General features: G+C 35.8%; 1 protein-coding gene across 2 annotated transcripts in view; it reads right to left on the reverse strand.

The window, feature by feature from the left end:
* LOC145690501 (NFX1-type zinc finger-containing protein 1-like) overlaps positions 1 to 27365 on the reverse strand; it is a 101377-nt gene that overhangs the window by 66020 nt on the left and 7992 nt on the right. The window contains exons 2-3 of one of the 2 annotated variants that reach the window (XM_081765457.1): positions 14495 to 14632; positions 2712 to 6056 (exon numbers count right to left, since the gene is read on the reverse strand). In XM_081765457.1, coding sequence (XP_081621583.1) covers positions 2712 to 6039 — 3328 coding nt within the window. In that variant the 5' untranslated portion in view covers positions 6040 to 6056; positions 14495 to 14632. The remainder of the gene's footprint in view (positions 1 to 2711; positions 6057 to 14494; positions 14633 to 27365) is intronic. The other variant, XM_081765448.1, reaches the window with a different exon arrangement.

Here is a 27365-nt window from a genome sequence, read left to right on the forward strand (position 1 = left end):
ACCCATTAACAAAGAAATAACTTTTAAATCACAGCAAACGGTCCACTTGTATTTCTCATACTGAATTCTTTCTAACACTGTTTTGATGTTTTCATAGGTTTCCTTCATATTAGTTGCATAAGCCAAAGGCACTGTAGGAAATTTGTTGCCATTGTGCAAAAGGACAGCCTTCAAACTAGTTTTGGAAGAGTCAATAAACAATCTCCACTCTGTACTTATATGTGCATGTCCGAGTGTATCCATCACAGCACAGACATTATTACAATACACTAAATCACTTTCTTGAGAATAGTATAGTTTTGAAACTCTGTATGACGGTTTCGAAAAATACACACTTCAGTTTCACGATGGAGCAGATTCCAGCCTTTACTTCTAGAAGCAAGAAGTTCTGCCTGTATCTTGGAGAGTTTTAAATTCCGTACGAGGTCATTTCCGTACGAGGTTCACCCTGAGTTATCAGATGGGGATTCAATGTAGATGTGGTTCCTACATAAGTAGCATCATCATATTCATTTGGAACTTCAGTAGTTGCCTCAAGTACGTAATCTTCATTTACCATAAGATGAGGAGGAGGTACTGGTACGTGTAATTCTGCACTGTGTGGAACTGGCCTAATTGCTGATGGCAAATTAGGCTACTGTACTGTGTGCTTAGATTTACTGGTTATTCCTTTTATCTGTGTCATACAAAAGTAGCAGTCTGAAGAATGATCTTTTGGTTCCCTCCAGATCATCGGTACTGCAAAGTTCATGTTTCGTTCACCATTTGCCCACCCAGTCAGACGTTTCACGCAAGTACAACAAATGTAGTGAGGAGCCCAATTCTTATCTTGGTCTCCTACACAGCAACCAAAATATAACTGATAACATTTCCTAACAAGTGGAGTAAAACATCGACGTTGCGATTCAAATGTCCGATCCCCACATACATAACAGAAATTGTCCGGGTGATTTACACACTCCTCGGCATCTTGTATCCTGTAAGGTATCACACACACATACACACACGAATCTACACTCCATCAATCATGAAGCAGCACAAACGTAATCTAACTCAGTGCATCACCACACAACACAATCTATTCGAACTCCACAATGCACAAACACATCAACTTACACGCGGCCACATCTAAAACACGTCCAGCTTGGACCGTCACTCGACGCTACTAACAGTCATCAGGCTACGTGAGTCATCAATTTTTTTATGCATTGTTGCTAGACCAAAATATTAAAAAGTGACTTATTTTCCACAGAAAGCATGCGCGTATTTGTGCTTGTATTTGAGTATCCATCTATGTGTCGACAATAATACGTCAACGTTAGGTTTTTCTGTTTGGTAAAAGTCTTGCATAGTATATTCTTTATTACCTATAAAAGACACAACAGTTTATATCTCTAGAGAGAATAATGCGACTCACATGAAATTAGCATTATTTTTTAAGTAGACATAAAATTATGTTTTATTGCAGTTCCTGTTTCTGTATCACTATATACAAATAAAAAGTTAAGACAAAAAAATCTTATAGACTACTTTTTGGAGGGAATTTCCAACAAAATCCCTCTAGAAATTCCCTCATACAAACATGGCAACATGGTGTACACAACATTGAAAATATGTTTTATTGGAAGCCCAATGAGGTATAAACCGTGCTTATATTGTAATTTTCGTGGAAGTTATATGTGATTTTATCTGCACTAATGAATATGGTAAAATGAACAGTACACATAGCATATTTTTATATAAATATGTTTATTTCTCTAGAAAGAATAATGCGATTCTTATGAAACTTAGAGAGCTTACTAAGTATAAATCAAGCTAACATACAATATAATTTGTGTGTTTATATACCTAAGGGTACCCGAGCTACATGTACAAAAATTGTTAAAAAAAAAAAAAATAGGGGAAATTTCCCGAAAGTCCGTCTGTCACCGGGAAACTGAGGGTGATGGAGAAAAACCGATTGCAGATTCGAATTCTACGTGAAAAGTTCTATTAGGATAAGGTATTTTCATTTCTGTGCCAAAATCTTGTTGACTAGTGTTATCAGAAAAATCAAATTTTCTTTATTATATTAATTATTTAATTCTTACCTATTTATTAATGAACTTAACACAGAGATGTGTCACCTACGCATTAGAAGTGAGTTCGATAAACTAAATGTATTAAATAAAACAATTAAATCTATTTAGATTCAAATATGCGCGCACAGTCCACACTTATGCACTACCACAACTGTATGAACAATGAATTAAGCGCAGTGAAATACACCAGAAAGCATTGCCTACTTATGAAAATTGAACATTAGTATGAGCTTTATTCTTTAATACTTTCTTGAGGAAAAATTAACCTCCTACCCGATTAATGCAAGATAATACACAACGCCAACTACCCGAAATTGTAAATACCGAATGTATTATTTTCCAAATGACTTGTAAAACTCACTGTGATTTGTGATTCTAATTTCATGTTTCTGATAATTTTTGCTTTCTTCAGTCAGCAATCAGTTTTCTATCGAACACATATGACTAGGGTTAACCTTTTTCGCAAACTAAATATACGAACTGAAGTTTCAAGCGATTTCAACTCAACTAGAAAAATGAAATCTGTTTTTGTTACATCTTAACTAACTAAATTTAAATACTCAATATTTAAAATTACTGGAATGAAAAATCAAAGAAGGTCTATTACTTGGATATAAAAAAGTAACTTACCAACTTGAGCATTCAAGCTCTGCAGCAGTGGCTGTTGACCAACTGCTGCCGATACAGTAGTTCCTACTACTCTGCACTGCTTCAAGATATGAAGATCTTTTATTGCTTGTAATTCTTTGTATTCCTTTTGTTCTTTTCGGTATCTTGCTTCTGTGATCTTCAACTTCTCTTGCAATGCTCTTTTCAATTTCATCAACCAATAAGTGTACAACTTCCATCGTTCGCTGAAGTCGAGCGACCATAAGTCTCCAATATGCGACACTGCATCATATAAACTATTTGGTTCAGTAGCTGCGGAAAGTTTTTCTTTAAAATATCGTATTTTATGAATTAAATTCCTCTTTGTTTTGACCAATTCTTCATTAAGAGCAGCAGGAGCATTTTCTTTCAATTCCTCTTTTATTGTAGATAATTCCTTCGTTAGTTCTTGTAAAGTTAGATCACACTGAACTTTCTTATCGCTTTGATAGGAGTTACATGCATCATCTATCTCCCAGAGAGAGCTCTCTTCCAATCTCTCTCTCTCTTCTTCTTCAGCTTCTATATCGCAAGATTCATCTGTCTCTCCAAGTGATTTAATTTCCAGGTCTTCATCACTGAACACAACTTCGGCATCATATAACCAATCCACAAGGCCATTTCCTTCTTTAATGATGCTATTATACTGCTTATCACTCACAATATTGTATATTTTCAATGTTTCTAATGATATAATACCCTCATTCTGATCAATTTGCTTGCAGTTTGACTGCATTACTTTAAATTCAGTTATGTGCTCACTTAACTCACAAAATCTCTCACTTACTATTTCAAAGTTTTTCCGCCTTTCTTTCAAATGAAACTGCGTCGCAATCTCATTGCGACATTCACCTCCAATACGAATGATGTTCAACGTGACTTTAGACAAATGCAGTACAAAATCATCTAATGTATTATTCGAGTTGCACAAAACTAAAATTGGATTGTATTTTACTCTTGATGCATTATTTTTAAGTAATATCTCGCATATTTTTACGCCCACAAGTGTTTTCCCAGTTCCAGGTGGACCTTGAATAAGTGCAAACTCCTTTGTCAAAACAGAACGTACAGCACCACTCTGAGATGTGTTAAGCTGTGCCCCAGTTTCAAGAGAAGAATTACAGATGTTTAGATCTTGAAAACCTTTCTTTTCTATTCGGTAAGGTACAACAGTTTCAGCTTCCAAATAACGTGGCAGACTTACTGCAGGTTTTACATTTAAAATATATGGTGCCATAGGGAACGTGCGTTCAGTCATAGTTTGTAGGCTATTTAATACATACCCATAGGTTTCAAAACAAATATTTGTTTCTAGCATCACGAAGTTAGTGTTCTTCAAGCCAACATCATGTTTTTCAATTGGATGATAAAATTCGACTAAAAGCTTCCCTTCTTTAAAATTTCTTTCTAGTGTCATAGCAGGCGAAACACTTTGGAATTTATTGTGTGTAAAATACACTAAAGTTCCATACATGAAATGTTTCTGATATTGCATTTTTGTTCTTTTTAGATGCTTTTTGGAATCAAGAAAAGTGTATGCAACATTTCGAGTACGGTCATAACACTGGCTTAAACAGACATTTCTGTAGAATCTACAATTTAGATATGTTTCTTTACTTCCATATTTGAATGTGGTAATCCGAAACTCTTTTATTGCTTCTCTTAGGGGGCCTAAAACATCTTCACGAAGCAAACGGAAATGAGTATCTAGATATCGCTCAACACAATCGTAAGTGCCTCGTATAATATTTGGTGTTAAAAAAGGAGGAGTTTCTGTGAAAATGTCATCTTCAGTAAGAAATAAACTGGTATTCCTATAATCATCTGAAGGAGGGCATTGGACAGTTGGGTTCGGATTGCATGTTTCGACTTCTTGCCTTTCAAGTTCAGAATAATCTAATGACAAATAATGTAGCAGAACTTCATCGTTATCAACATGTACATCTTCATACTCTCTTTTGAATATCTTTAAACAATCAAAAAACAGTTGTTTCAATCTACTCTCTCTCGCTAATACTGGGAAACATGTTAACACTGTTTGACAAAATGTAGACACATCTCGAATAAATTCTATTGCATCTTTATTCTTATACTTTTCGCCTTTTATTCCATAAACTAATCGACGTAGTTCTCCCAAAAACTTTTCTGAACACACTGATCCAAAAAGTGTTTCCAAAAGTTCTGGAAGTTCATGTTCACAAACTATAGCAAGCAATCTCATAATGCGAATTATCGAACCTGGTTTTAGAGGCGCGCTCAGTAAATTCTCGAATGCGTTAATTTCACACTTCAATATATCACTAATTCGTGATGCACTTTCTGTACACAATTGTTGTAAATATTTAAAATTGAATTTGCCACTTCCGCTTTTCGTCGATTCAGTGACAGATTCATTTTCATCATCGTCCTGATCGACAACGTTGGTGCTTTTTGTGTATACTTCTGTAACACGACTTTTGATTGAAGTTTTCACTTTAGGGACTACTTCCTCGTCCTTGCGATTATCACCTTTTGAAAATATACGCGTATCTCTTGTCTGAAATTTATTTTCAAAATGCTCTTTACGTTTCACTAAAAGTGGTTTATAGGTGGTATCTTTATTTAGAAAGGTATCTGTCTCAGGTACTCTGTCAGTATCTCTAAATGGCCTTGACGGACGTTGGTCCAAATGGTGTCCTTTCAGTCTCAATTCATCTCCCCTCGAGAGGCTATTATCATACGCGCTGCTAGGGTTGCCTGTGCTTTTATATTCAATATTATTGTCATCATCTTCACTTTCATCATCTGAGTTTGTCTTCAGTTTCTTCTTCCATTCTTTAGTTGATTTCCGAAGAGGACCTCTCCGTTCAGTTTCGCCTCTATAAAACTTGGGTCTACAAGGGCGCTCTTCACCAAAAGCGCTGTCTGTTTCAGATGCTCTGGAAGACACAGAAGTATCTCTAAACGGCTTCAACGGTTGTTCGTCCACATAATTGTCTTGATCTCGCCTTGAGAGCCTATTAACATTATCTGTTCTGGTACGGAAAGATTTCTTTTGAAACTCAAAACTCCTATATTCAGTTTCATAATCATAATTTGACCTAGTTTGCATTCCCCTTCCTCTCCCTCTAGTTGGCTTTTGAGAAGGTCCATTCCATTCAGTTTTGTCTGTACGACGACCTCGTCTCCTTCTGTGAGACTTTTTACTACTCTCGTCATCATATTCTTTTTCATCGAACTTAAATTCTTCAACTACAAAATTCCCGCCTATCGCTTCCCCTGCATTAAGTTTGGCCACTATTTCATCACATAAACTTCTTTGTTCTGACATTTCTGACTACTTCGTCACTGTAAATAAAACAAGAATTGACTGAATATCATTACATTTTATAACAGAGTTATAAGCATAAAACTAGCTTAAGAAACAGAACACTTCTAGATTTAAGTAGAAGAGAGATGAGAGACGCCAATTAGGCACATACAAAATAGCCAAAATATGGTGACTGAAATTGAAGCACTGCAGTAAATCTACATGTTCAAATTTAAACATGTTTTGTATACATTATTATTACAGTTTGAAGATGAGTACAGGCATGAATATGTATTTTATAATTAAGTACAGACATCGTATATGCAGATGCATGCACTGAAAATAGTTTATACAGTCATATTTAAAAATACGCAATATTCTCATATTTTCCGAACGGATTTCGGACTCGCTTATATTGAAAAATTCAGTATGCCCTATAAATAATATCATTATATTATGTAGCTAACTCTACGTATAGTCTAATGCAAATATTGTTACATATGACTCTCAAAAGATAGTGTTGATTTTTTTTTAAAAAAAAGTGAAGGTAAAATTAAATTATCTAATTGTTAAGTTATCTGGTTATTTAACCCGAGAAAGCCTAGGGGGTGCCTCAGAGGCACCCTGGTCCACTTTTAATGCAATTATTCTTAATAGATGTTTCGTCGCGTGTCTTCCGCTCTAGAATTCTCCTATCTTTGGAATACGCCCCCTGATTGAGTTGTTCATACGTTTTCTTATTTTACTTCAGAAAAAAATGGCGTTATTTTTTATACTAACGTAAAGGCCCAAGGGGTGTCTCTAAGGCTCCTATTGATTCTAATTATTTGATACTGTTCATTGTTTATTACCATTGACAAATGATTTCATAGCAAAGTAGTGACTAGCCTTTCCTAATAATGACGGAAAATATAAATGGTCGCAGTGAGTTCAGGTAGCTTGTATATGCAGCAGGGAGCCTCAGATGCACCCCCTGGGCCTTTTAAGGGTAAAATTAGCATGGGCTTTCTCGGGTTAAACATGCCTTTATCAAAATTTTATACAAGCCACATGCCTGAAACAAAACTTGCGCGTTTAAAATGCCTGTAACCCTACTTTGCCACTATGTATAATGAATGCAGACCTGTAATCCAGTCAAAAAACTAACAATTAAAATAACTTTAGAAAATATATTAATTTTAAAAAATGTATTGATTAAATTTTTCAGCAAGTAATTTTAATTCATAATCTTAAACAAATTAATAACTATTAAAAACTAATTACAATTTTTCTCTAAAAAAAAAAAAAAAAAAGTACTGTATATAAGACACTTCCCGTTGCTAAGAACGTGGTTATGTAGTATCTGACACGTTTTGTTTGTTTCTCAGGAACTCCTCTAAAAACGCACACACAATATGGAGGTTTCCTTTAGAAGCCGTATGTATAATGAGACCACAGTAAACACAAATAGAAAATATATTAATTTTCTTTTTAATATATGCATAAATACATATAGGATAAATACATATATATATATAGGATTGGAATACAAATGTTGGCGGCCTCTATGGTAGTAACAACGCAGCTTGGATCCACCTTGAAATCAGCGCACATCTGAGAATTCTGTTGAGAACATATCTGGAAATTATACCCAGCAGAAAATCCCTTGTACATCGACAGATAGATAGATAGATAGATATAGATATGTGGCGAGAAAGAGAGAGTCCTATTATGTATTATCTAAAATTTATTCTAATACAAGTATAGAACTAATAGGCAAGAGAACGTTCAATGTTTCTCATTGATAAAATTGTGTGTACATCTTATGACATTATAGTATATTATTCATTAATTGTCAACTTGTTTAAACAAGGCAAATTTTCATTGTGAAAAATTGTCAATTTTAATCAATTAATTTTTAAGTTATTTTAATTCTGATTTTTACTTTTTCTGACATATATTTTTTTTTAATTTAATACAATATTTCATAGCCTTCATTGTGAATTTTAATCCATTATTTCTTCCAGAGGCGGCCTTAGTAGTATGCGGGGCCCCGGGCGGGGGGGGGGTCGGTAGGCGAAGCCCCCCCCAAGCCAGGAAACATAGGTGAAATTTTTGAGGGGGTAAGGGGTTCTTATGGCATGGGGGTCGATATTACTTACGACATTAATGATTCGGAAACATTTTACATGCATGCAAGATCAACAAACTAGAACACATTATAAAACTATCACTGACTTACGAAGCAGCTGCTTTAACGGTCACAGACGGAAGTACACGTTTCTGGCTTTTCGCTGTGCAAAATCGTTGATAAGGTCCTCGTAGTCCATTGTTGAGGCAACTTCCTTTTCGATGGACAAAATAGCTAAACCGCACAATCTGCTTTGCGACATTGTTGATCGTAGATAGTTTTTGATAAGTTTCAACTTCGTAAAGCTTCTTTCCGCGCTGGAAACTGTCACAGGAATTGTCAACATAATTCTGTATGCAATAACGATGTTGGAAAATGAATCTAGAATGGGCCAAACGTACTGAAGACACTCTTGGGCGGTATTGATGTTATCAGGAAGCATTTTTCGAAAAATCTTCAATTCTGCGCACAAGTATATTCGGTCCAAATCGCGTGAATCTTTTGCACGTAACATGTTGTCCAAATCCATGCAACACTTTAACAAATAATCGTCGTTCAATGACCGCAAACCCTTCAAGTTGTATAGAAATCCAAAGATTGAAGCATACTATTCCAGTTGTTCGAATCTTTTTTCCATTGAGGTAAGTGCTTGATCCACTATCCATAAGAAAAATCCTGTTCTGAAGGACTCCTCCGGCGAAGATGTTTCTTCGTCGTTACCCTCATAATCGAATTGTTTTTTCTTGCATCTGACTCTTCGTTCCTTGAATTTCTGAGCTACGTTCATTTCGGACGCAATTTCCTTTGCTGCGATCATAGCATAGGAGAATCCGGTTTCCCGGTACTTTCTCAAGAAAGTAACAAGACCTTTGATTTGCTGTATTGCCACATCGAGCTGCATGTCAGCTGATTGCAAAATTTTGCTGACAGCATTCACAGCAAATAAAATGTCATACCATATGATTAAGCTCAGAATAAACTCGCAGCTTTCGAGCCCATAATTTGCAATTCACTTTTTACTAGCGGATCATTGGCGGTATCTGCGACAGTCAACAGTGCCTCCCTGACTTCTTTCGTCTGATAACGCAGCGCTTTCACACTTTCCAGGCGGAACTCCCACCGCGTTTCTGAAAGTGATTTTGTAGTCATGAAAGGCACGGTTTCTTCCATAATTTTCCACCTTTCAGCCGAGGCAGCAAAGAATTTATATATTCTCTGTATGACACCAAAAAACGTCACTGCTTGGGAGTTGCATTTAGCCATGTCTCCTAAAACAAGGTTCAAATTATGGCAGCCACACGGAGTGTAAAATGCTCGACTGTTCATACGAAGAATGTTCGCTTGAACTCCTTGGTGTTTTCCCTTCATGTTCGCACCATTGTCGTACCCCTGGCCACGACAATCGGCGATGTCCAGACCGAGGTTCGCCATTGCGGCAAGAAGAGCTTCAGACAGCCCCTTTCCAGTTGCGTTGTCCACATCCAGAAATTCGATGAAGTGCTCCACCACCTTCACTTCCGGATCTGATACGTCCACAAAACGCAATATTAGGGACATCTGCTCTTTGTGGCCAACATCAGGCGTGCAGTCAAGGATGACGGCAAAATATTTAGCAAGTTTCACTTTATCAATAATTTTCCGCTTTACTTCTGACGCCATCAGGTCGATAAGTTCGTTTCGGATCCTATGCACGAGGTAATGGTCGTGATCCTCGTCGTTCTTAATTCGGCGGAGATGTTCTTGCATGGTTGGATCGAATTTGGCCGGCATCTCAACTAAGCCTAAAAACTGACCATTGTTCGGCGCATAAAGTTTCTCCGTTCTCCCACGAAATGCGTTGTTGTTTTCGGCAAGGTAATGTACAATCGCTAGAATTCTTGTTAACACTGCGCGCCAATGGAGCTTTTCTTTTCTAATTCGTTCTAGCATCATGTTATCTATTGCGCTACCATTGGACATTCTCCGAGCTGATTCCAACCACGCTGTCATGCACTTAACGTGATTTACAGAAATTTCGTGGTGCTGAAGTTTATCGCCAAAATGCTTCCAGTCGCAGCAGCCTTCGTTTGCTAACTGGCCTCTAGTAGCTGTCGTGCCAAACAACTTACAAGGAAAGCAAAATACTCTGTCTCTGACCTTTGAATAACTTAGCCATCGCCTATCCACTGTTTCTCCGTTCGGCATCCTCCGTGTAAAGAAATTGTTCGAAAAATGTCTGTTACCTTCGTCCTTTGGGTATTCACAGTCACTTAGCCTGATTGGACCCTTCTCCACTAACATGTCACGCACTTCACTCTTAATATGTTTCCAATTACCTGGATCGTATATGTCCTCGAACAGTGTGCTCGTCGTTTGAAGAGTGTCAGAAGTATGCAGAGGAATGGTCGCGCTTTCACAGGAGAGGTCACTTTCTGGGTCTGTTGCAACAACGTTGTCCCCAGAGAATTGTACCAAGTTTTCATTGTTGCTTGTGGGACAACAGGGCGTAGAAACAGTTTTGTTGCCAGCTAGTTTGCTTTCTTCGACGGACGCAAAAATTGGTATCACAACCTGGTCTGTCGCATCACACCGGTCGCTCACAGTCACAGACAAATCATCGTCCGTGTTCTCAAGTTTTTGGTGATGGTCCGCTGATTTTACCGCTACAACAAACTTGTCCAAAGATCCCTTTTGCTTCTGAATGAAGTCTTCTTTATATTTCCGTTTCTTGGCTTTAGCAGCCCCACTTTCGTAATTTGTCTCTGTCTCTGCCACTCATGATGGTCACTTATTCTTTGCCCAATAAACGAATAATCGGAAGACACTCACGCACTAATCATAATATTACGTATCCACATCTCACTACGACTGCGCGGTCCGAATTCCGAAGCCGAACTGAGGTGCTACACAAGATGTGCAATAGGAGCTATTTCTTCGAAGCGATGACTCAGAGGTGTCCGTAGCAACAGGACCACTCTTCTGATCCAAAAGTAACAAACAACATGACTTCTCACTCTATTTCGACAACAAAGAAAAGTTGAGATAAGGCCATTTAGAGTCACGTGCATGGTATTAGCGTCGCTTTGTTTGCTGACCCATTGTTGATCCGAAACTCAAGGGCTTAAATATTACGGTACTTTAAAACCAAAAATATCATGCTAAACACTTTCATAGTAATGGTGTAGATTTCGGGAATTTAAGGCTTCTAAAAGTAAAATATTGAGTAAGAAGTTCTGGTTTATGAAAACTGGTTTCCGAAGAAATCCACCACACCGTATTATTGGCCAAAATATTCACTTAACTCTAAGCTACGGTACATTAAAATGTTGCAGAGGCCCCGCATATTTGAGCTGACTGTGACAAGAGAATATCCTATCGCGGGGCCTGGGGCGGATGCCCCAGTCGCCACCCCCAAAGGCCGCCTCTGATTTCTTCAACTACAGTATGATGCCAACAGAAATCATGAATAGGCATTCACCGTGCTGGAAATGCAATTTTGTAGGGGAGAGTGAATGAAATATGTATTATGCACATAACACGTGCTAAACTTATCTCTCAAATCGTATTCAATCTTCTCTGAGAGTACACACTTATACTATAAATGTACTTTTGACAGTGGCTTCGCATAGAATGGACTAATATATATACACACTTTCCTTTGATTTAAACAGAACATAAGTCTCTATAAGTCATCAAAAACCGCACCTAAACCAATTGATGAATATACAAAATAACACGTACAGAGTAGGTTGGTACTTGCTTTTGCTGGCGATTGTATTTTTTAGTTTTCTGACTTTCTAGAGTCGCAAATAAAATTAGATTCTTCATTCATCCCCAACAAATTTTATATATCTTGTCAGTAACTCTGGAACAAATACACACGTGGAAGAACGGCTTTCTTTGTAGTGACAACGTAATTCCTATCCCCCCCCCCGCTCTCCAAAAGTATTCAATATTATTCATTGGTTCCGATGCACATAAGATTTTAAAAAAATAAGAGAATAGCCAAATACATCTTTATCTTCAAGCGAGTACTTTTCTTAATACAATATGTAAATGTAGGTTACATGCAATGTTCAATTAGGGATTGATTCCATGTCAGAAGGTCCCGGACAAAAGGATGAGAACAGAAAGGCCAGAATCAAAACGGCTCCGCGACAAAAAAGAGCCAGGGCAAAAAGCTCCAGGTAAATACAATCTCTCGAGTGAGAATTATTAAAGTGAAGTTTGTAATTGATAGATTTTAAAGTGAAATTTCATTTTCTATCCTGAAAGCCTAACAACAAGCTATAATAGTTCGAAAAGGAATTAGAAATTTCTTGTGAAATCAGTTGTATTCTTGACACGACGCATTTCTTGGCCTGAAAATTTCCTGAGGCAATAGCTGTTTCATTGATGCTTTTTCAGGCACTTAATCAGAAAAACATCAAATGATAATAATGGCAACTTAATTTGTTAAAATAAATCGAAGTTCACGCGTTATCAACAATTGGAATGCTGGTAGTCTATGTATCTTAGATAATGAAAATTGCATCTCTCAAGTGAAGTAATAAAAGCAATTTATGGTCTAAAGTGGCTTATCATATCAAGAATTATAAATATCTGTCCAGTGACCTTTTGCGATACTACCACAAACAAACCCTGATTACCTGTATACATGAATGTGTTCACGTGTATAATCACTCGGTAGGGTATACACGCGAAGGAAATATCTAATCATAATTATGACTTTTTTAAGCTTTAAAGAAGTGGATAATAGATAAGGAAAAACTAAAACTACTTATTCATCACTGTTAACCTTTATCTCCACTTAAACTGTACAAGTGTCTCAATATGGAGCCTCGAGGTATATCTTTTCTGAAACACACTGAACAAATAACTTTAAACCAGGAGTAAGCTATGCTTCTAAAGCCTATATTCTCTAGTTATTTTTTAAAGCATATACAGAGGTTTTAAGTAAATACACTACTAGCTTATTATCCAGCCATTCTTGTATGTTAGCTATTCTATCACATACTACACTTAACGTACTTGATTCTCAGTGACAATTAGAAGTAGCTACAAAATAATAATAATAATAATAATAATAATAATAATAATAATAATAATAATAATAATAATAATAATAATAATAATAATAATAATAAAAACTTTATGAAGACACTTAGGTGTCGGGTGGGGAGGAATGCGTGCGGCAGTGGAATTTAGAGCTATGTCGGTGGTAGTTCATTACCAGAAGGGCCACCCCTACTGAATTGGTCTAAATGGAGTAGCCAGACGAAGAGTGTTATGGGAGAAGACAGCAGTTCTCCAGTAGCCAAGTTGAAAGTAATCACAATGATTGATACAGCAACATGGGCATTAGTCTCGGGCGTGGTCAGAGTAACTGTAACGGCTGGGATACTGCGGGATGGAAGGCAATGAAAAAAAAAAAAAAAAAAACACTCTATTTTCCCTGCTTTGCTGATAGCAAAAGAAGAACACATGTACAATGGTTTTTCACAGGTCAAAATATAGTTCCGGAGGTAAAATACTCTTCCATTCGGATCTCCGGGAGGGTGATGGCTTGGGAAGGACTACTGGACGAGAAGGTAACAATGTGGGGAATATAGATATAGAAAGAAAGACATGCAAGAGCAGAAGGTTTAGGATAGGGACATGGAACGTACGTACGTAGGTTACAGGGAGAGAGATCAAAAAATGAGATGAAACAAAATAATTTAAATTTGGTAGGAGTTTGTGAAGTTAGATGGGAAGGTAATGGGATTTTCAACAGCGAAGGATATAGAATGTTTTATTCGCGTAATGAAAAGAGAAGTCGTAATGATGTAACAATGATTCTTGGCAAGCGCTTAAAAGAGAAGGTAGTGAAAAATAGAATTTGTTGATGATAGAGTTACGATGTTAAGACTTAAAATAAAAAAGAAGGATCTAGTGGTGATACAGACATACGAACCGACGACTTCGCATAATTGAAGTAGAGAAAAATTACGTGAAAATAGAGGAAATTATAAACAAGGAAAAGACAGATGCCTGTGTAATTGTAATGGGAAATTTCAATGCAGTTATGGGCAGGGGTAAAAGTAGATCTGAAAAAGTAGGGGGACGGTAGGTAGCGGCATGACGTTCCGCCGTCCCCCTGCCTAATTTGCCCATTGTAATTTTTTTAGCAACTGAGGGGACGCCGTACATACTTTTTGGAGGTAGGGGACGGCGTCCCCCTCTTTTACCCCTAGTTATGGGAGAAAAACAGAAAGGTGATGCCGTAAGCAAATATGGTTTAAGCTAAAGAAATGAAAGGAAAGAGGGACTTGGTCAATTTCTGTACACATAATTCACTAGTAATTGGGGACATTGGTTTAATCAGTACAAGAGAAGAAGATATACCTGGAAATCCTCAATAGACGGCCAGATATCAGATAGATTATGTTATGATTCAGGATAGGTATCGAAAAAGCTTGAAGAATGCAAAGACCCTCTCCGGAGCCGACATTTTCTCTGATCATAAACTAGTGTTGTAAGGGCCTGAAAAAAGGATATTTTGCGTAAAAAAAAAAACATTTTTTACCGTTTTTTCCAAAGTTTGAAAAAAAAACGGAAAAATTGAAATTTTCGAATATTTGACTACATTATGCTTTCAAAATGAAAACTATTTTATATTTACAAGTTTACAGTTAAGATTATTGAGTAGTTATGTTTCTTGTATTAGAATAGGGAAATTTTGTGGCAACACGTATATCTGCACCAATCCTTTAAAGTTAACACCGTGATAGATTGGAGTTATGGCTACAAAAGATACTACAATATAATCCTAGTTAGATTAATTAATATAGACGCAATTAAACTATAGCCATAACTCCGGGGCGAATGGTTCATCGGTGCGGGCGAGTATTTAATATTATACCGAAGGTAAGTAAATGATTTCTACTGTGGGATGTAGGCTAGTAACTTTCTTCCTTGGAATCGTAAAATTTTGTTGCTTATTTGCATCCCTGTATTAAAGTATTTAACATGTGAAACCCGTTCGTTATTATTAAAGACTAGCAGAATATCCGTTCTTCGCACAGGGAGAATACGTTTCATTTTGAGTATAAAGGGCAACAAAACTGTCACCAAAACACTTAGGGACTCCAAAAACTATGAAATCGATACTAGTATCAGCCACCCCGAAAACTATGTATCCGACACTAATATCGGTCATTTTCGACCATTTTTATATATCCAGATCCACTTCTTCTCCTTCTCCCAACCACTGGCGGATCCACGGGGAGGGCGGAGGGGGGACGCGACCGCCCCCTCCAAACGGTTTTTTGAACTTTCAGCATTTATCATTGGAAATACTAATATGGTCTTTTTCCCGACCGATCAATCTGTGTGACAAGCATAGCAGAGTCTAATAAAAATGTGTGGTATTTAATAGTACTTAATACAGGCATATTTGAATTGTGAATACTTCTCTCCCTAGTTCCTTGGGGCGGTCACCATAAGCCCCAAACTAGCGAGAATATGATTCATTCGTTTGACGAACAACTGTAATAAGGAGGGTAAGACGGCTCACTCTTTGTACAATAACACTAAAAATGTGTTATTGTGTCCTAGAAAAAGGATATGAAATGGATTTCGGAATTCCGGATTACCTCAATTATCTTTACCTTTAATAAAGAGAAATATAGAATCTTCAGCGCTCCTTACCGAAAAACTCTCTGAATCTAAGAGGAGACTTTTCGGTTGGTTGATTGATTGATATGTATTTACGTTGTTTGTCAAATGCGATGCTTTACAGAACGGGAACTAGAGTTTAAAGTTGGATCTGATCCACTGTAGTGCGTTCGATGCTCATTTACTGGAAATTAAACCACAGAACCTCATGCATCAAAGATCATAGGTACGTTCGCTATCTACTAGATCAACAAAGAGAGCCGTGACTTTTGGGGTTCAACACGAAAACATTAGGAAGGGACCAGGGATTTATTGTGACTTCAAATGGCATTCCATCTTTTCTTGAGAAATAACACAAGTTTGTTATTGTAATGCACACATAAAAGAGGAAATCCTGAGTGAGTAACTTCGCACAGGCCAAACCAATTAAGCTAGAAACTTGAAATTAGGACAGTATATAAGACTTGTTACGTAGGGTGTCACTAAGGAAGGATTTTTTTTTTTTAATTCGAAGAAAGGAAGGGAGAATGGGGTGAAAATTACTTTAATAAGATGTTCATCTCTTCGAATCAGTTAAGACTAGAGACTTGAAATTTGGCATTTGGATTTCTCATTTAAAATAATTTGACACGTGTTTCAACTTTTTTTATATTATAGTAAAACGGAGAAAAAAGAGATGGAAAGAAAAAGTTGCAAATATTATAATAAGATATCAATATCTAAGAATCTTTGAAGGTTAGAAACATGAAATTTCGTATATGGACTTGCCACTTAAAATAATTCAATACGTATAGCAGCATTTTTTATATTTTACCTAGAAGGGAAGAAAAGGGTGGGATTATTATTATTATTATTATTATTATTATTATTATTATTATTATTATTATTATTATTATTATTATTATTATAAGATGCCATATCTCGGGATCCCTTGCGGTTAGAAACATGAAAGTTGGTAGTTTGATTTTTCATTTAAAATAATTCAACATGTATTTGAACGTTTTTTTTTTTTTTCACTTAACGTAGAAGAGAAGGAAAAAAGGTGGGGGTGGTTCATTAAAATGCCTTACGAGATGTTGGAATTTCGTGACACAGTTTTAGCTCAATCCAATTCTATATGAAAGACAGAAGGAAGAACGCGAAATATTGTGCCACAGTACCACGTAGGAGCATTTGCTATATTGTGCAAGGCCGTATGTCGAGCGAATTGGGGATCTGGGGACGAGCCCCACCTAGACGAAGGCTAGTATAATATACCTAGGTAATTTTATTGTTGTTGTAAGCATAACTATAATTATATTATGTTTCGTGGACCCCACACAAATATATAGATAGATTAATTTTGTATTAATTTTTGTAACTGCTGTCCCGCAATTGTTACTCAAAATGTAAATGATTAGAGCAAATTGCACACTCTTTCGTTAAAATGAATGATATCGTCAATACAGTACCGGTATTTTCTTTTGTGCAAGTACTGTGCCAGACAGTGCATCTCATATGTTGCGGTGACTGTGTGTGAAGTGAATCATGACACCGTCACGCCTCCGAAACGGAAGTACGTATTTAATTTAAATCTACAGAGAAAATACTCCTATTAAAAAAAAAAAAATTACAAGTTCGGGTCCCAAAGTGAATCTGGAAATCATTTTTATACCCACCCCCCTCCAGCCCCGTATTCATATGAGTCCCATTCTTGTAAATTAAAATTCTGGTCACCTTGAAGCTGCGCTCATCTTCGAGAAAGCGAACCGCCCCTCCCAAACGATCCTGCTGGATCCGCTAGTGCTCCCAACCCAAGTTAAGGCGCTGAATTTGGATTTAAAGAGCATCGGAAGTGTTAATGTTCATCTCAGGATCCCAAAAACCATGGATTCGACACTAATATCGGTCATTTTCGATAATTTATATATATTTCCTCTCCCCCGCCCCCAGGTCACGGCGCTGAATTTGGATTTAAACGGCATTAGAAGTGTCACTGCTCATCTCAGCGACTCCGAAAACTATGGATTCGACAATAATAGGCCTATCAGTCACTTTCGATCATTTTTTATATATCATCTCCTTTCCCTCCCTAAAGTTTCGGCGTTGAATTTGGATTTAAAATGCATCGAAAATATCACTGTTCATCTCGGTGGCCCTGAAAACTATGGATTCACACTAATATCGATCATTTTGCATCATTTTTATATATCTTCTCTTCCCCCAATTTGCGGGGATAAATTTGGATTTAAACGGCATTGAAAGTGTTATTCTACTGTTCACCTCTGCGACCCCGAAAACTATGAATTCGACACTGATATCGGCCATTTTCAATCAATTTTATATATTTCCCCTTCCCCCTCCCGTAAGTTGCGGGCCTGAATTTTCATTTAAACAGCATCGGAAGTGTTACTGTTCATCTCAGTAACCCGGAAAACTATGGGTTCGACACTACGATCGGTAATTTTCAATATATATATATATATATATATATATATATATATATATATATATATATATATATATATATATCCGCAGTTCTTCCTCCAAGTTGCATCTTCAAAGTGAAATGGTAAAATCCATCCCAGGCTCGAACTTCACCTGTTGAAAATGTTTATCGAGACCAGTCTGGTGTTAAGTTACAAATATAGTCACTTTCATTTATATATATATATATATATATATATATATATATATATATATATATATATATATAATTTGTCGCAAAACAAGTGTTTACATACAAAATTTTGTATATACATAAAGTAAAGTCTGTATTTAAATATTAAATAATAGTGATAATATGTTTTAGTGAAATTTGCCTACAGCTCTTTCCTTTAAGAATTAATTTGGTTAAAATTAACAAAATTTCACCAGATCAAAGAACACATTAAGAACTCAGTTTCATTCAAGAGCTATATTTGTTGCAACAGAAACGCTCCATGGTGGTAGACTGTATGCAACTGTAAAGATCTGTACTTAATGCACAACCAGGAATGAACGACTAAAAGGCACATAAAGGAAATGAGTGCAGACTATTAATTTTCAAGAATAATTACAACAGTTTTACTTTCGAATGTTTCTTTTTTAAATATTTACAATATTTACAATTCTCAACTTACATTTTTCACGCGTTCGAAAAAAAAAAAAGGTTCAATTACTAGTAAACTAACCTAATACAAAGATTTTTATTTTCCCAATTTTTCCAGAAAGAAACCGAAAGAAAAAACTTTTTTTTTTTTTTTTTTTACCAGCAGGTTCAAAATTTTCGAAAATTTTACAACACTAACCTTGTGCTGGCCAAAGTCGATATTCAACTGAAAAATGTAGGCAAAAAAATGTATGTAAAAAGATATTCAATACTAAAAAGTTGAAAAAAAGGAAATAAGAAATCTTTCCACTCAAAAATTTGGAGAAAAATACTCAAACGAGGAAAGGATATGTACAGGTAATAACAGACAGGGGAAAATATTGAACTTTGTATATAGCAGACTGCAGAAGAAGTCGTCGATTACCGCGAACAAAAACGGTTAAGAAACCATGGGTTACACAACAGATGTTGCAGAAAATGAAGGAAAGGAAGACGTGGAAACAGGTTGATATAAAATAGGGCAGAAATATGTAGAGAAAGTTAAACAACCAGTTACGAAGGGAAACAGACAGAGAGCAAGGAAAGAGTTTTACAAAAGAAAATGCAAGGACATAGAAGTTATTAGAAAGAGTTGGAAAATACGAGGAAATGTATAAGGAAGTAAAATCTATGGAACTTAAGAAGAAACAAAGGAATATTATGATGGAAGTAGAAAATAAGAATGGGAAGTTAGTCAAGAGAGGTGAGGTCGTGAAAAGAATATGTTGAGAAGTTATATGAGAACAGGGATAGACCATATGGCCTAAATGTTGAAGCAGAAAATGAAATAGGCGAGGATGATAAAGGGTTTAGTATTCTTCAGGAGTTTGTAAAAGCCATATACGAGGTAAGGAATGGAAATGCAACCAGGGTGATGATATACCAATCGAATTCGTTAAAAATATGGGAGACAAGGGCAAGAAAGAATTGTTCCGACTCTGCAATGAAATATACGAAACAGGAGAGTGGCCAAAAGACTTCCTGAAGTTGATCATGATACCAATGGCTAAGAAATAGAACCCAAAGTGATGTAAGGATTAAAAAAAAAACTATTAGTTTCATATCGCACGCAGCAAAATTTTTTCTTCGAATACTGAACAGAAGGTTACATGGAAGAAACAATGAAAAAGCTACGGAAGATCAGTTCGGGTTCAGGTGAGGAAAGGGCACAGGAGACGCAATTGAATTATTAAGGGTGATCGGTGAAAGGTTTATAGAAAAAGGGAAAGAGGTATATGTTGTATTTATTGATTTAGAAAAGCCTTTGGACCGCGTGAATTTAGAATTGTTGTTGGGAGTTCTAAAGAATGTTGGGTTGGAATGGACAGATCAAATAATCATAAGAAACATACATGAACCAACAGTAAGTGTTAGAATAGGGGAGGAAATGACAGAGGAGAATGCAACTGAAAGGGGAGTTCAACTGGGATGCAGTCTCTCGCCAACATTATTTAATATCTATCTAGAGGAGATAGTGAAAAAGAGCCTACATAATGAAGATGGCATTTCAGTACGAGGTACCATGATAAGATTTATAATGCTTGCAGATGATATGGCACTTGTGGTGGAATCTGGAAAGAAAATCTATAAGATGTTAGAAAACTTGAGGAAGGCCTGTGAAGAATATAGGATGAAAATAAATGATAGAAAGACAAAAGTTGTGGTGATTTGAATGAAGATGTCGGTGTCAAATATAGAAATAGGAGGAGAGAAAATAGAACAAATGACTAGTTTTCGATACCAGAGTAGTATTCTTAGTGATGATATGAAGTGCAAACGAGAAATATAAGCAAGGATAGAAATGGCGAAAGTAGCCTTTGGATGAAGAAAAGTCCGTTTTGTGGGACCTTGAATAAAGAGTTGAGAGAAAGACTCATAAAATGTTTCGTGTGGAGTGTTGTTCTCTATAGGTCAGAAACATACACATTACGCAAAAATGATGGAAAACGACTGGAAGCTTTCGAAATATGGGTGTGAAGAAGAATGGAAAAAAATTGGTTGGGTCGAGTGGAAAACGAATGAGTGGGTGTCAGAAATGGTGGGGGTGAAAAGAACAGTTTTAGATAGTGTTGAGAAGAGGAAAACAAACTGGTTGGGGCATTGCCTACGTATGGAAGCTTTACAGCTGCGGTAAATGACCTGCCAATAATGGAAGAATATCTGCATTTTCTGTTTGTACGCAGAGATACGTTATGCAACCCAACTTGAAACTGATATGGTTTTTGTTGCCGAACTACCGTACAATGCGTGAAAATTATATATATATATATATATTTTTTATTTGTTGAGAGGTTGCTTGAAGTTGCACAGACAAGAAATCAATACTATTTTGAACAAACAAAAAATGTATTGGCAGCAAATTATTCTCACATTACGTTCTCAGTTCGGCAAACACTTTTCTGTAAGGTTAAATATTTTGTATGGAAAAATTTAGAAGAAGAGAAACAAACTGCAATTTTGGGTACTTAGTACATCTGGTACGGTTGTGAAGTTAATTTATCTACATAATTTGTTTTTCCTTTACTATTCTATCATGCAAATAAATTTAAAATGAAAATACTGGCAATGTTAAAAGTAACTTCTTCACTTCCGAATTTTAAAAACCTTTACCCAATCTGATACATATTTATATTATAATATTTTTATCGTTAAATATTAATACTTTTACAAACAATTCATTGGAACTGGAAAACCTACTACGTTCACGTATTTACGCTTTTTCTTTCCTACCGAATGACCTATTTTCTATGAAATTTGACAGTTTCTTTCTTTCTTTCTTTAGGATACAATATTTGTTTTCTTTTCCACACTGTAATATGAAAACAAATATGGTTTAAAGTGTTATTTATTAATTAGAATTGATTTTTTAAAAGACCAAACATTTCCCAGGCGAAAAATTCACGGAAAAAACTTAGTCCCCCTCCCCTCCCAAAAAGAAATGTTTCTCTGAGACTTGCATTTACTTTCCCTACACAATTTTAACTAAGGATAGCTAAAAATGTCTGGAATCCGGATTTTGGATCGGAACAGTTTTCGTTACTATTTTTAACACATCTACTACCGGTACTTTAGATATCTAAGTAGGATGCGATCCCGAAAGTAATATAAACAAATTAATATGCGTTTGAGGTTAGTGTGGCATACATACTAAATTGTTGAATGAGTTAGAATAAGCAGTGGCGATTTATTTTCCTTTCATACAATAAAAAACAAGTTTCCAATAATACGTGAAGCCGGTATTTTCTGTCATTTGTAGTATGGAGTACAGAAATTAAATTCAGTACTTACGAAACGTTTGTATGCGAGTACTGTATTAATTTTCGTTAGCATGTTGGACATTTGAGTGACCAATATTCTCATTAATAATGAGAATATATTTCAAAATACATGCACTTAAATTAGTTAGGTTATTTGAAAAGAAAGTCAATAATAATAATAATAATAATATAATGATTCCTTAAGAAACAAACAACAACTAAAGGGAAATGGTAAGTCGCGGTTGCTCAGTGGTAGAATATTTAGCTCTGGCAAAAGGGCTTTGTGGTTTGAAAACACGTGTGCTCGGGTTTTCTGGAGTTTTCTTCTACTTTCATGATTGCACCATTATTATTGATCACCATCTTCCTAAGTCTCGATGGATAATTGTAACATGTTAAACCCAGAAAATTAATAAATAAACAATAGAAAGAAATAGTAAGCACCAAATCTTGAATTTGGTTTTATCTCACTAGTGGTCAGTTTCAGACCGTTTTACTTGTTGGCCGTGATGATTTCAGGTGTTGGCATGGCGGATTAAAGTCCTCAGAAGCAGTGAAATTTACCCAAGATATGTTTACGATTGGATTGAAAGTAGATTTCCTGTACTTTTGTAGTGCTACTTTCATCCCTAGTTTATTCAAAGTTACTACCTGAGTAAATATTTTGAAATTACAATTGCACGTAGAGGTCTCTACAGATATACACACTGATGACAATTTGTTTTCGGTTTCCTGTTTTACTTTTAGTCACAATGGTACCATTTCTGTCCTTAGTGGGTGGTGGAGCAGTGTTAATTTCTGAACTCTTTGTTATTTTGTGAAGCTTGTGTTTTGTGTTCAGATGTCGTCCCAAATATTCACTACTCCTTTAGAAGAATTATAAAATGTAAGCACAAAGTGTTTTCTCTACTCTTCTGATTGTGGGTCGATGTTCTTGGTAAACAACAGCAAAACTATTTTATAAATCCTTTGATTAGCATATGGATCTATTTCATACAGCATGCCTCAAATAATGTATTTGCTGCATCTTTTCTCTATTTCACTACAGATAAACGACATGCTAAATTACATTTGCTCGGGTTAGGGTAGGATAGCGTACGTTCCATAACGTCTTGTCATCTTTTCCTTTAGATTAGAACAGATAAATTTGGGTAACCTATTTCAACATTTTTATTGTTAACAACTAATTCAATCACGATATCTTCTTCTACAATATCTTTTTCATCCTCAGAATCCAACATAGAATTGAGTTCTATTTCAGACAGACCATTTAAATAATAATAATATCCTTGAAATCGCCCACACTTCTCTATAACTTAAAGAAAATCCAGAATTTTGTTCACTTGAACCAGCACATTTACGGCATAAAATTTATTTATTTGTCAACGCTATTTAAATGGCTTGTATTCTTTTTTTTCTTTGCCACCCATGTATTACGTTTATTAATCATTTAAAAATACCACTAAATTCACAGAGAAGGCAGCAACACATTAAAATAAACGAACAAGGTTAGAAAAGATTGTTACCATACAGTACTATTTTTACGTAATGCGAGAGGTCACTTAAGATGCTTTTTCCGGGTTACTTTACCTCGAAGAGTCGCGCACGGCTGAAAAGAGCAGTTAGTGAACAAAAGCTTTATTATGTGGAACTTACTAGACCTAAAGGAAAACAATAAGATTATATTATGTAGGGGACGAGTTCACACAAAGGAATAGAAGGTAATAGGTAGATAAGCGCAGTGGCCTGTAATCTATGCAATACAATTCTTCAGCACGGTCTTTAAGACCGTGACGCGAACTTTGAAGGGTTAACGACAGACGTAAAGCCTCATACGTGAAATTGAAATGACCACCGGGAATCAAACCCAGGTGCTAGAAGGTATAACTTAATTACATACAGTTGCTATATTTAGTGGAACGGTCTTTTGTTTAAAAGAGAAAACTATTGGTTATTTATTACAGGAATACCATTAGTAACAACAAGAAGGAAAGAGAAGTTAACTTTGATTTTTCGTGCTAAGTAAATACTGTATAGTTGTAGCGTTTTGTTCAACAGCAAAGCTATACGAGTCAAAATTAATGTAGTATTTGAAGAACTAAACTGGAGTTTTCGAATGTATAATTGGATTACATAGAGTTACGATATTTACGGTTATGGTATGGTATTTGCTTGAAAGACGAAAAACTACCGGTTATTGGTAAAATGATACCTGCATGAATTTGTTTTTGAATATAAGAAGGAAAAGTTGAGTTTGATTTTAGCGTGGAATGTAAACTTTCATGGACTATTGCCGGAAACTGAATTTGACTCTTTTATGTTTATTGTTTAGGCATGAGGATACATAAGTTACATTGAGTACTTAATTTATTACTGTGTATAGATTTGAAAATATTTGCTAAAACGTTTTTTTAAATTTTTATTTATAACATTTGTTTTGTCTTTATGGGATGGTAGAGAGAATACCATCATCTTTTGACATGATAGCTTCTTTTGAAGAACTGGATTGTCTTTTATTACAATTTCCAGATGAAGAAAGAAAAAAGAACAGAAGGGAAGAAGAGGAAGAAACCACTAGAAAGAAAGAAAAGAGAGAAAAAGAAAAAAGAAATATTGTGGGTGCTCTTTCCATTAGAAGATGAAGCAGAAATAAAATAGGTTATTGTTGGTAAAAGAATAGACGCAATGGAACGTTTCCGATTAAGGGGGCAGACTACTAAATATTTTTGAAAAACTAATAATTTTTCTTTTGCCCGTTTCTCGTAAGTGGAAAGAGGTAATAAAATGTAACTTACCACAATAATAAATAATGTTATTCTACACCTGAAAATACGAATCGGAAGAATTTTCAGTGTTGCCATCCATAGAAATTACAGTGTGATCAGAATTTGAATTACTCAAAAATCTAGGTAAAGGCAGCGACTAGAAAAATGAACTCAACGGTAATTGATGACTTATCATGCTGTCTATCTTTCTTGCTTACCACTTTTTAAATAATATTTCTATTTATTTTATAAACCTTACATAAATTATTAGAAAATAAATAAGTCATTACAAAAGAAAAAACCCACGCCAACTCTGGTAGGATCCCCAGAACAGAACAAAGATTCAAAAATTGCATGACTTACGCACATTTAGCAAACCTTTGCTTCGGGAAGGGAAAGTGGGGAGGAATAGAAAATTAATTCCAAATTTGGTTTTTATTTTGTTCTAGCCCGCAACGTGTTATAAATCGGTCATCACTGTTCTAGATGATTTATGGAATTTTATAAATGTCAATTATAAAAGAAAACACTTTTTGAGCCCTTCAATTTGTCACACTAATTCCTAATAGTTGCCTACGTGTCAATATCTGCGCTGATAGACGGCAACAGATGTCGCTAGCATGCAGACAATTTTCGCATTTAAAACTATTTGTTGATTAGATTGAAGTTTAGTGTTCTGGGCCTAGAGCTTAGGTTTGCTACGTTTTGGTAAGCCTAAAGCGGGACACATTTATCGAACAATCCCATATCTTAATTCAGGCCCGTATCCACGGAGGGGCTGGGCCCCTCTTAAATTTTCACTCGCGCGCCTATAATATTCACGGTAGGCTTGCAAAAGAACTATAATATGGCGATGAATGATAATATGTTTGGATTGCCCCCCCCCCTAACTTCTACCGGGCTTTTGAGCTGGCTACGGGCCTGCCTTATTTATACAAGGAACGACGTATATGTGTATATTAACAGAAATACGTACATATTTTATGAATGAAAATTTAAATCACAACACTCGGTAATCTGTAGCGTCCCCCTGTTGCCGGTTAGTTGAACAAGGCATATGAAACATTGACCCGGTTAAAGACTATCATCATTCACAGTGAATTCACTGTTGCCAATACGTAAAATTTTTGCGATAAAATCATATCGATATCTTCATAGTCATATGTATAGTCTTGTTCAAAAAATCCTGGCCACTCGCTTTGTTTAGGAAGGCGATACATAATATATGCTTACAAAAGTGTATGGAAAATTCTAAAACTTTCACTCTGGATAAAAATCTCAATTGCTTGAAGAAAATTTATATTTAATTCAAACTGTGCGTTAGGCTAGTTTTAGACGAAAGCATTTATCATAGCATTTCTCTTAGCAGATGTGCTGCCAAAAATCTCGTATAATATTCTATGGCATCAAAAGTATATTGTGCTTTTACACGGTAGCATCTTGATAAGCATTTTGTCGTGACGTAGGAAACAAATCACCGCAGAAGAGCGCAATTATGGCTCCAAAACTAAAAACAGATATTTCAGTCACTATTTCTTCTAAAACCCTTTTTCGCATATGCTTATTATGATACAAAGGACTTTTAACGGTACAGTTATACTATACAGATCCATAGATTTTAAAATTTACAGAAGAAATTTCTAATATTTTAATAGAGTAGTGTATAAGTAATGGAGATATGGTGTGCACTTACATCTGAAATGCGTATTTACGTGGAAATATAGAAATTAAAGTCGAACCTGAAATGCACGTAATCTTCAATAAGCTGCCACAAAATTTTGGCAAGTATGTAATTTCCCCATTTTGTATCAAGAACAGAACCCAACCAACCCCTTTGGGGCTTCTAACCCGTTCCCACTACTACTACTACTACTACTACTACTACTACTACAACTCCTATTCCAACTCCCCCTTCCTACTCCTATGCCTACTACTACTACTACTACTATTACTATTACTGCATCTACTGCTACTGTTACTAAGTAGTCCTACTTCTACTCTTACTAGTATTTACTCCTCCTACTCCTACTCCTACTACTACTACTTCTACTACTATTACTCCTCCTCCTCCTCCTCCTCCTATTACTACTACTACTACTTCTTCTTCTACTACTACTACTACTCCTACTACTACTTACTCCTCGTCCTCCTCCTACTACTACTACTACTTATACTATGGATCCGTATAGTAAAACTACACGTTGCCACCTGTTAAAGTGAACCTGCACCGGAGAATGCAAGAGCACACCTCAGAAATGATTGCTGAAGGTACAATAAATGAAACGAAAAGTTTTTTAAATGAATTTCTGTGTGGATTCGTATAGTGAAACTGTACGCTTTTAATTTGTACAAACAAGGATGTTTCTCGTATTTTTTAATCAACATAATAATCGTATCCCATCTCCCTCATTTTTCTTTATTACAATTCAATTTCCCACACAAAACAAAGAGCATGGATATTTGACACA

Source organism: Thermobia domestica, chromosome 1 (genome assembly GCF_964235325.1).
Source record: "Thermobia domestica chromosome 1, izTheDome1.hap1.1, whole genome shotgun sequence".
Classification (NCBI taxonomy): Eukaryota; Metazoa; Arthropoda; class Insecta; order Zygentoma; family Lepismatidae; genus Thermobia; species Thermobia domestica.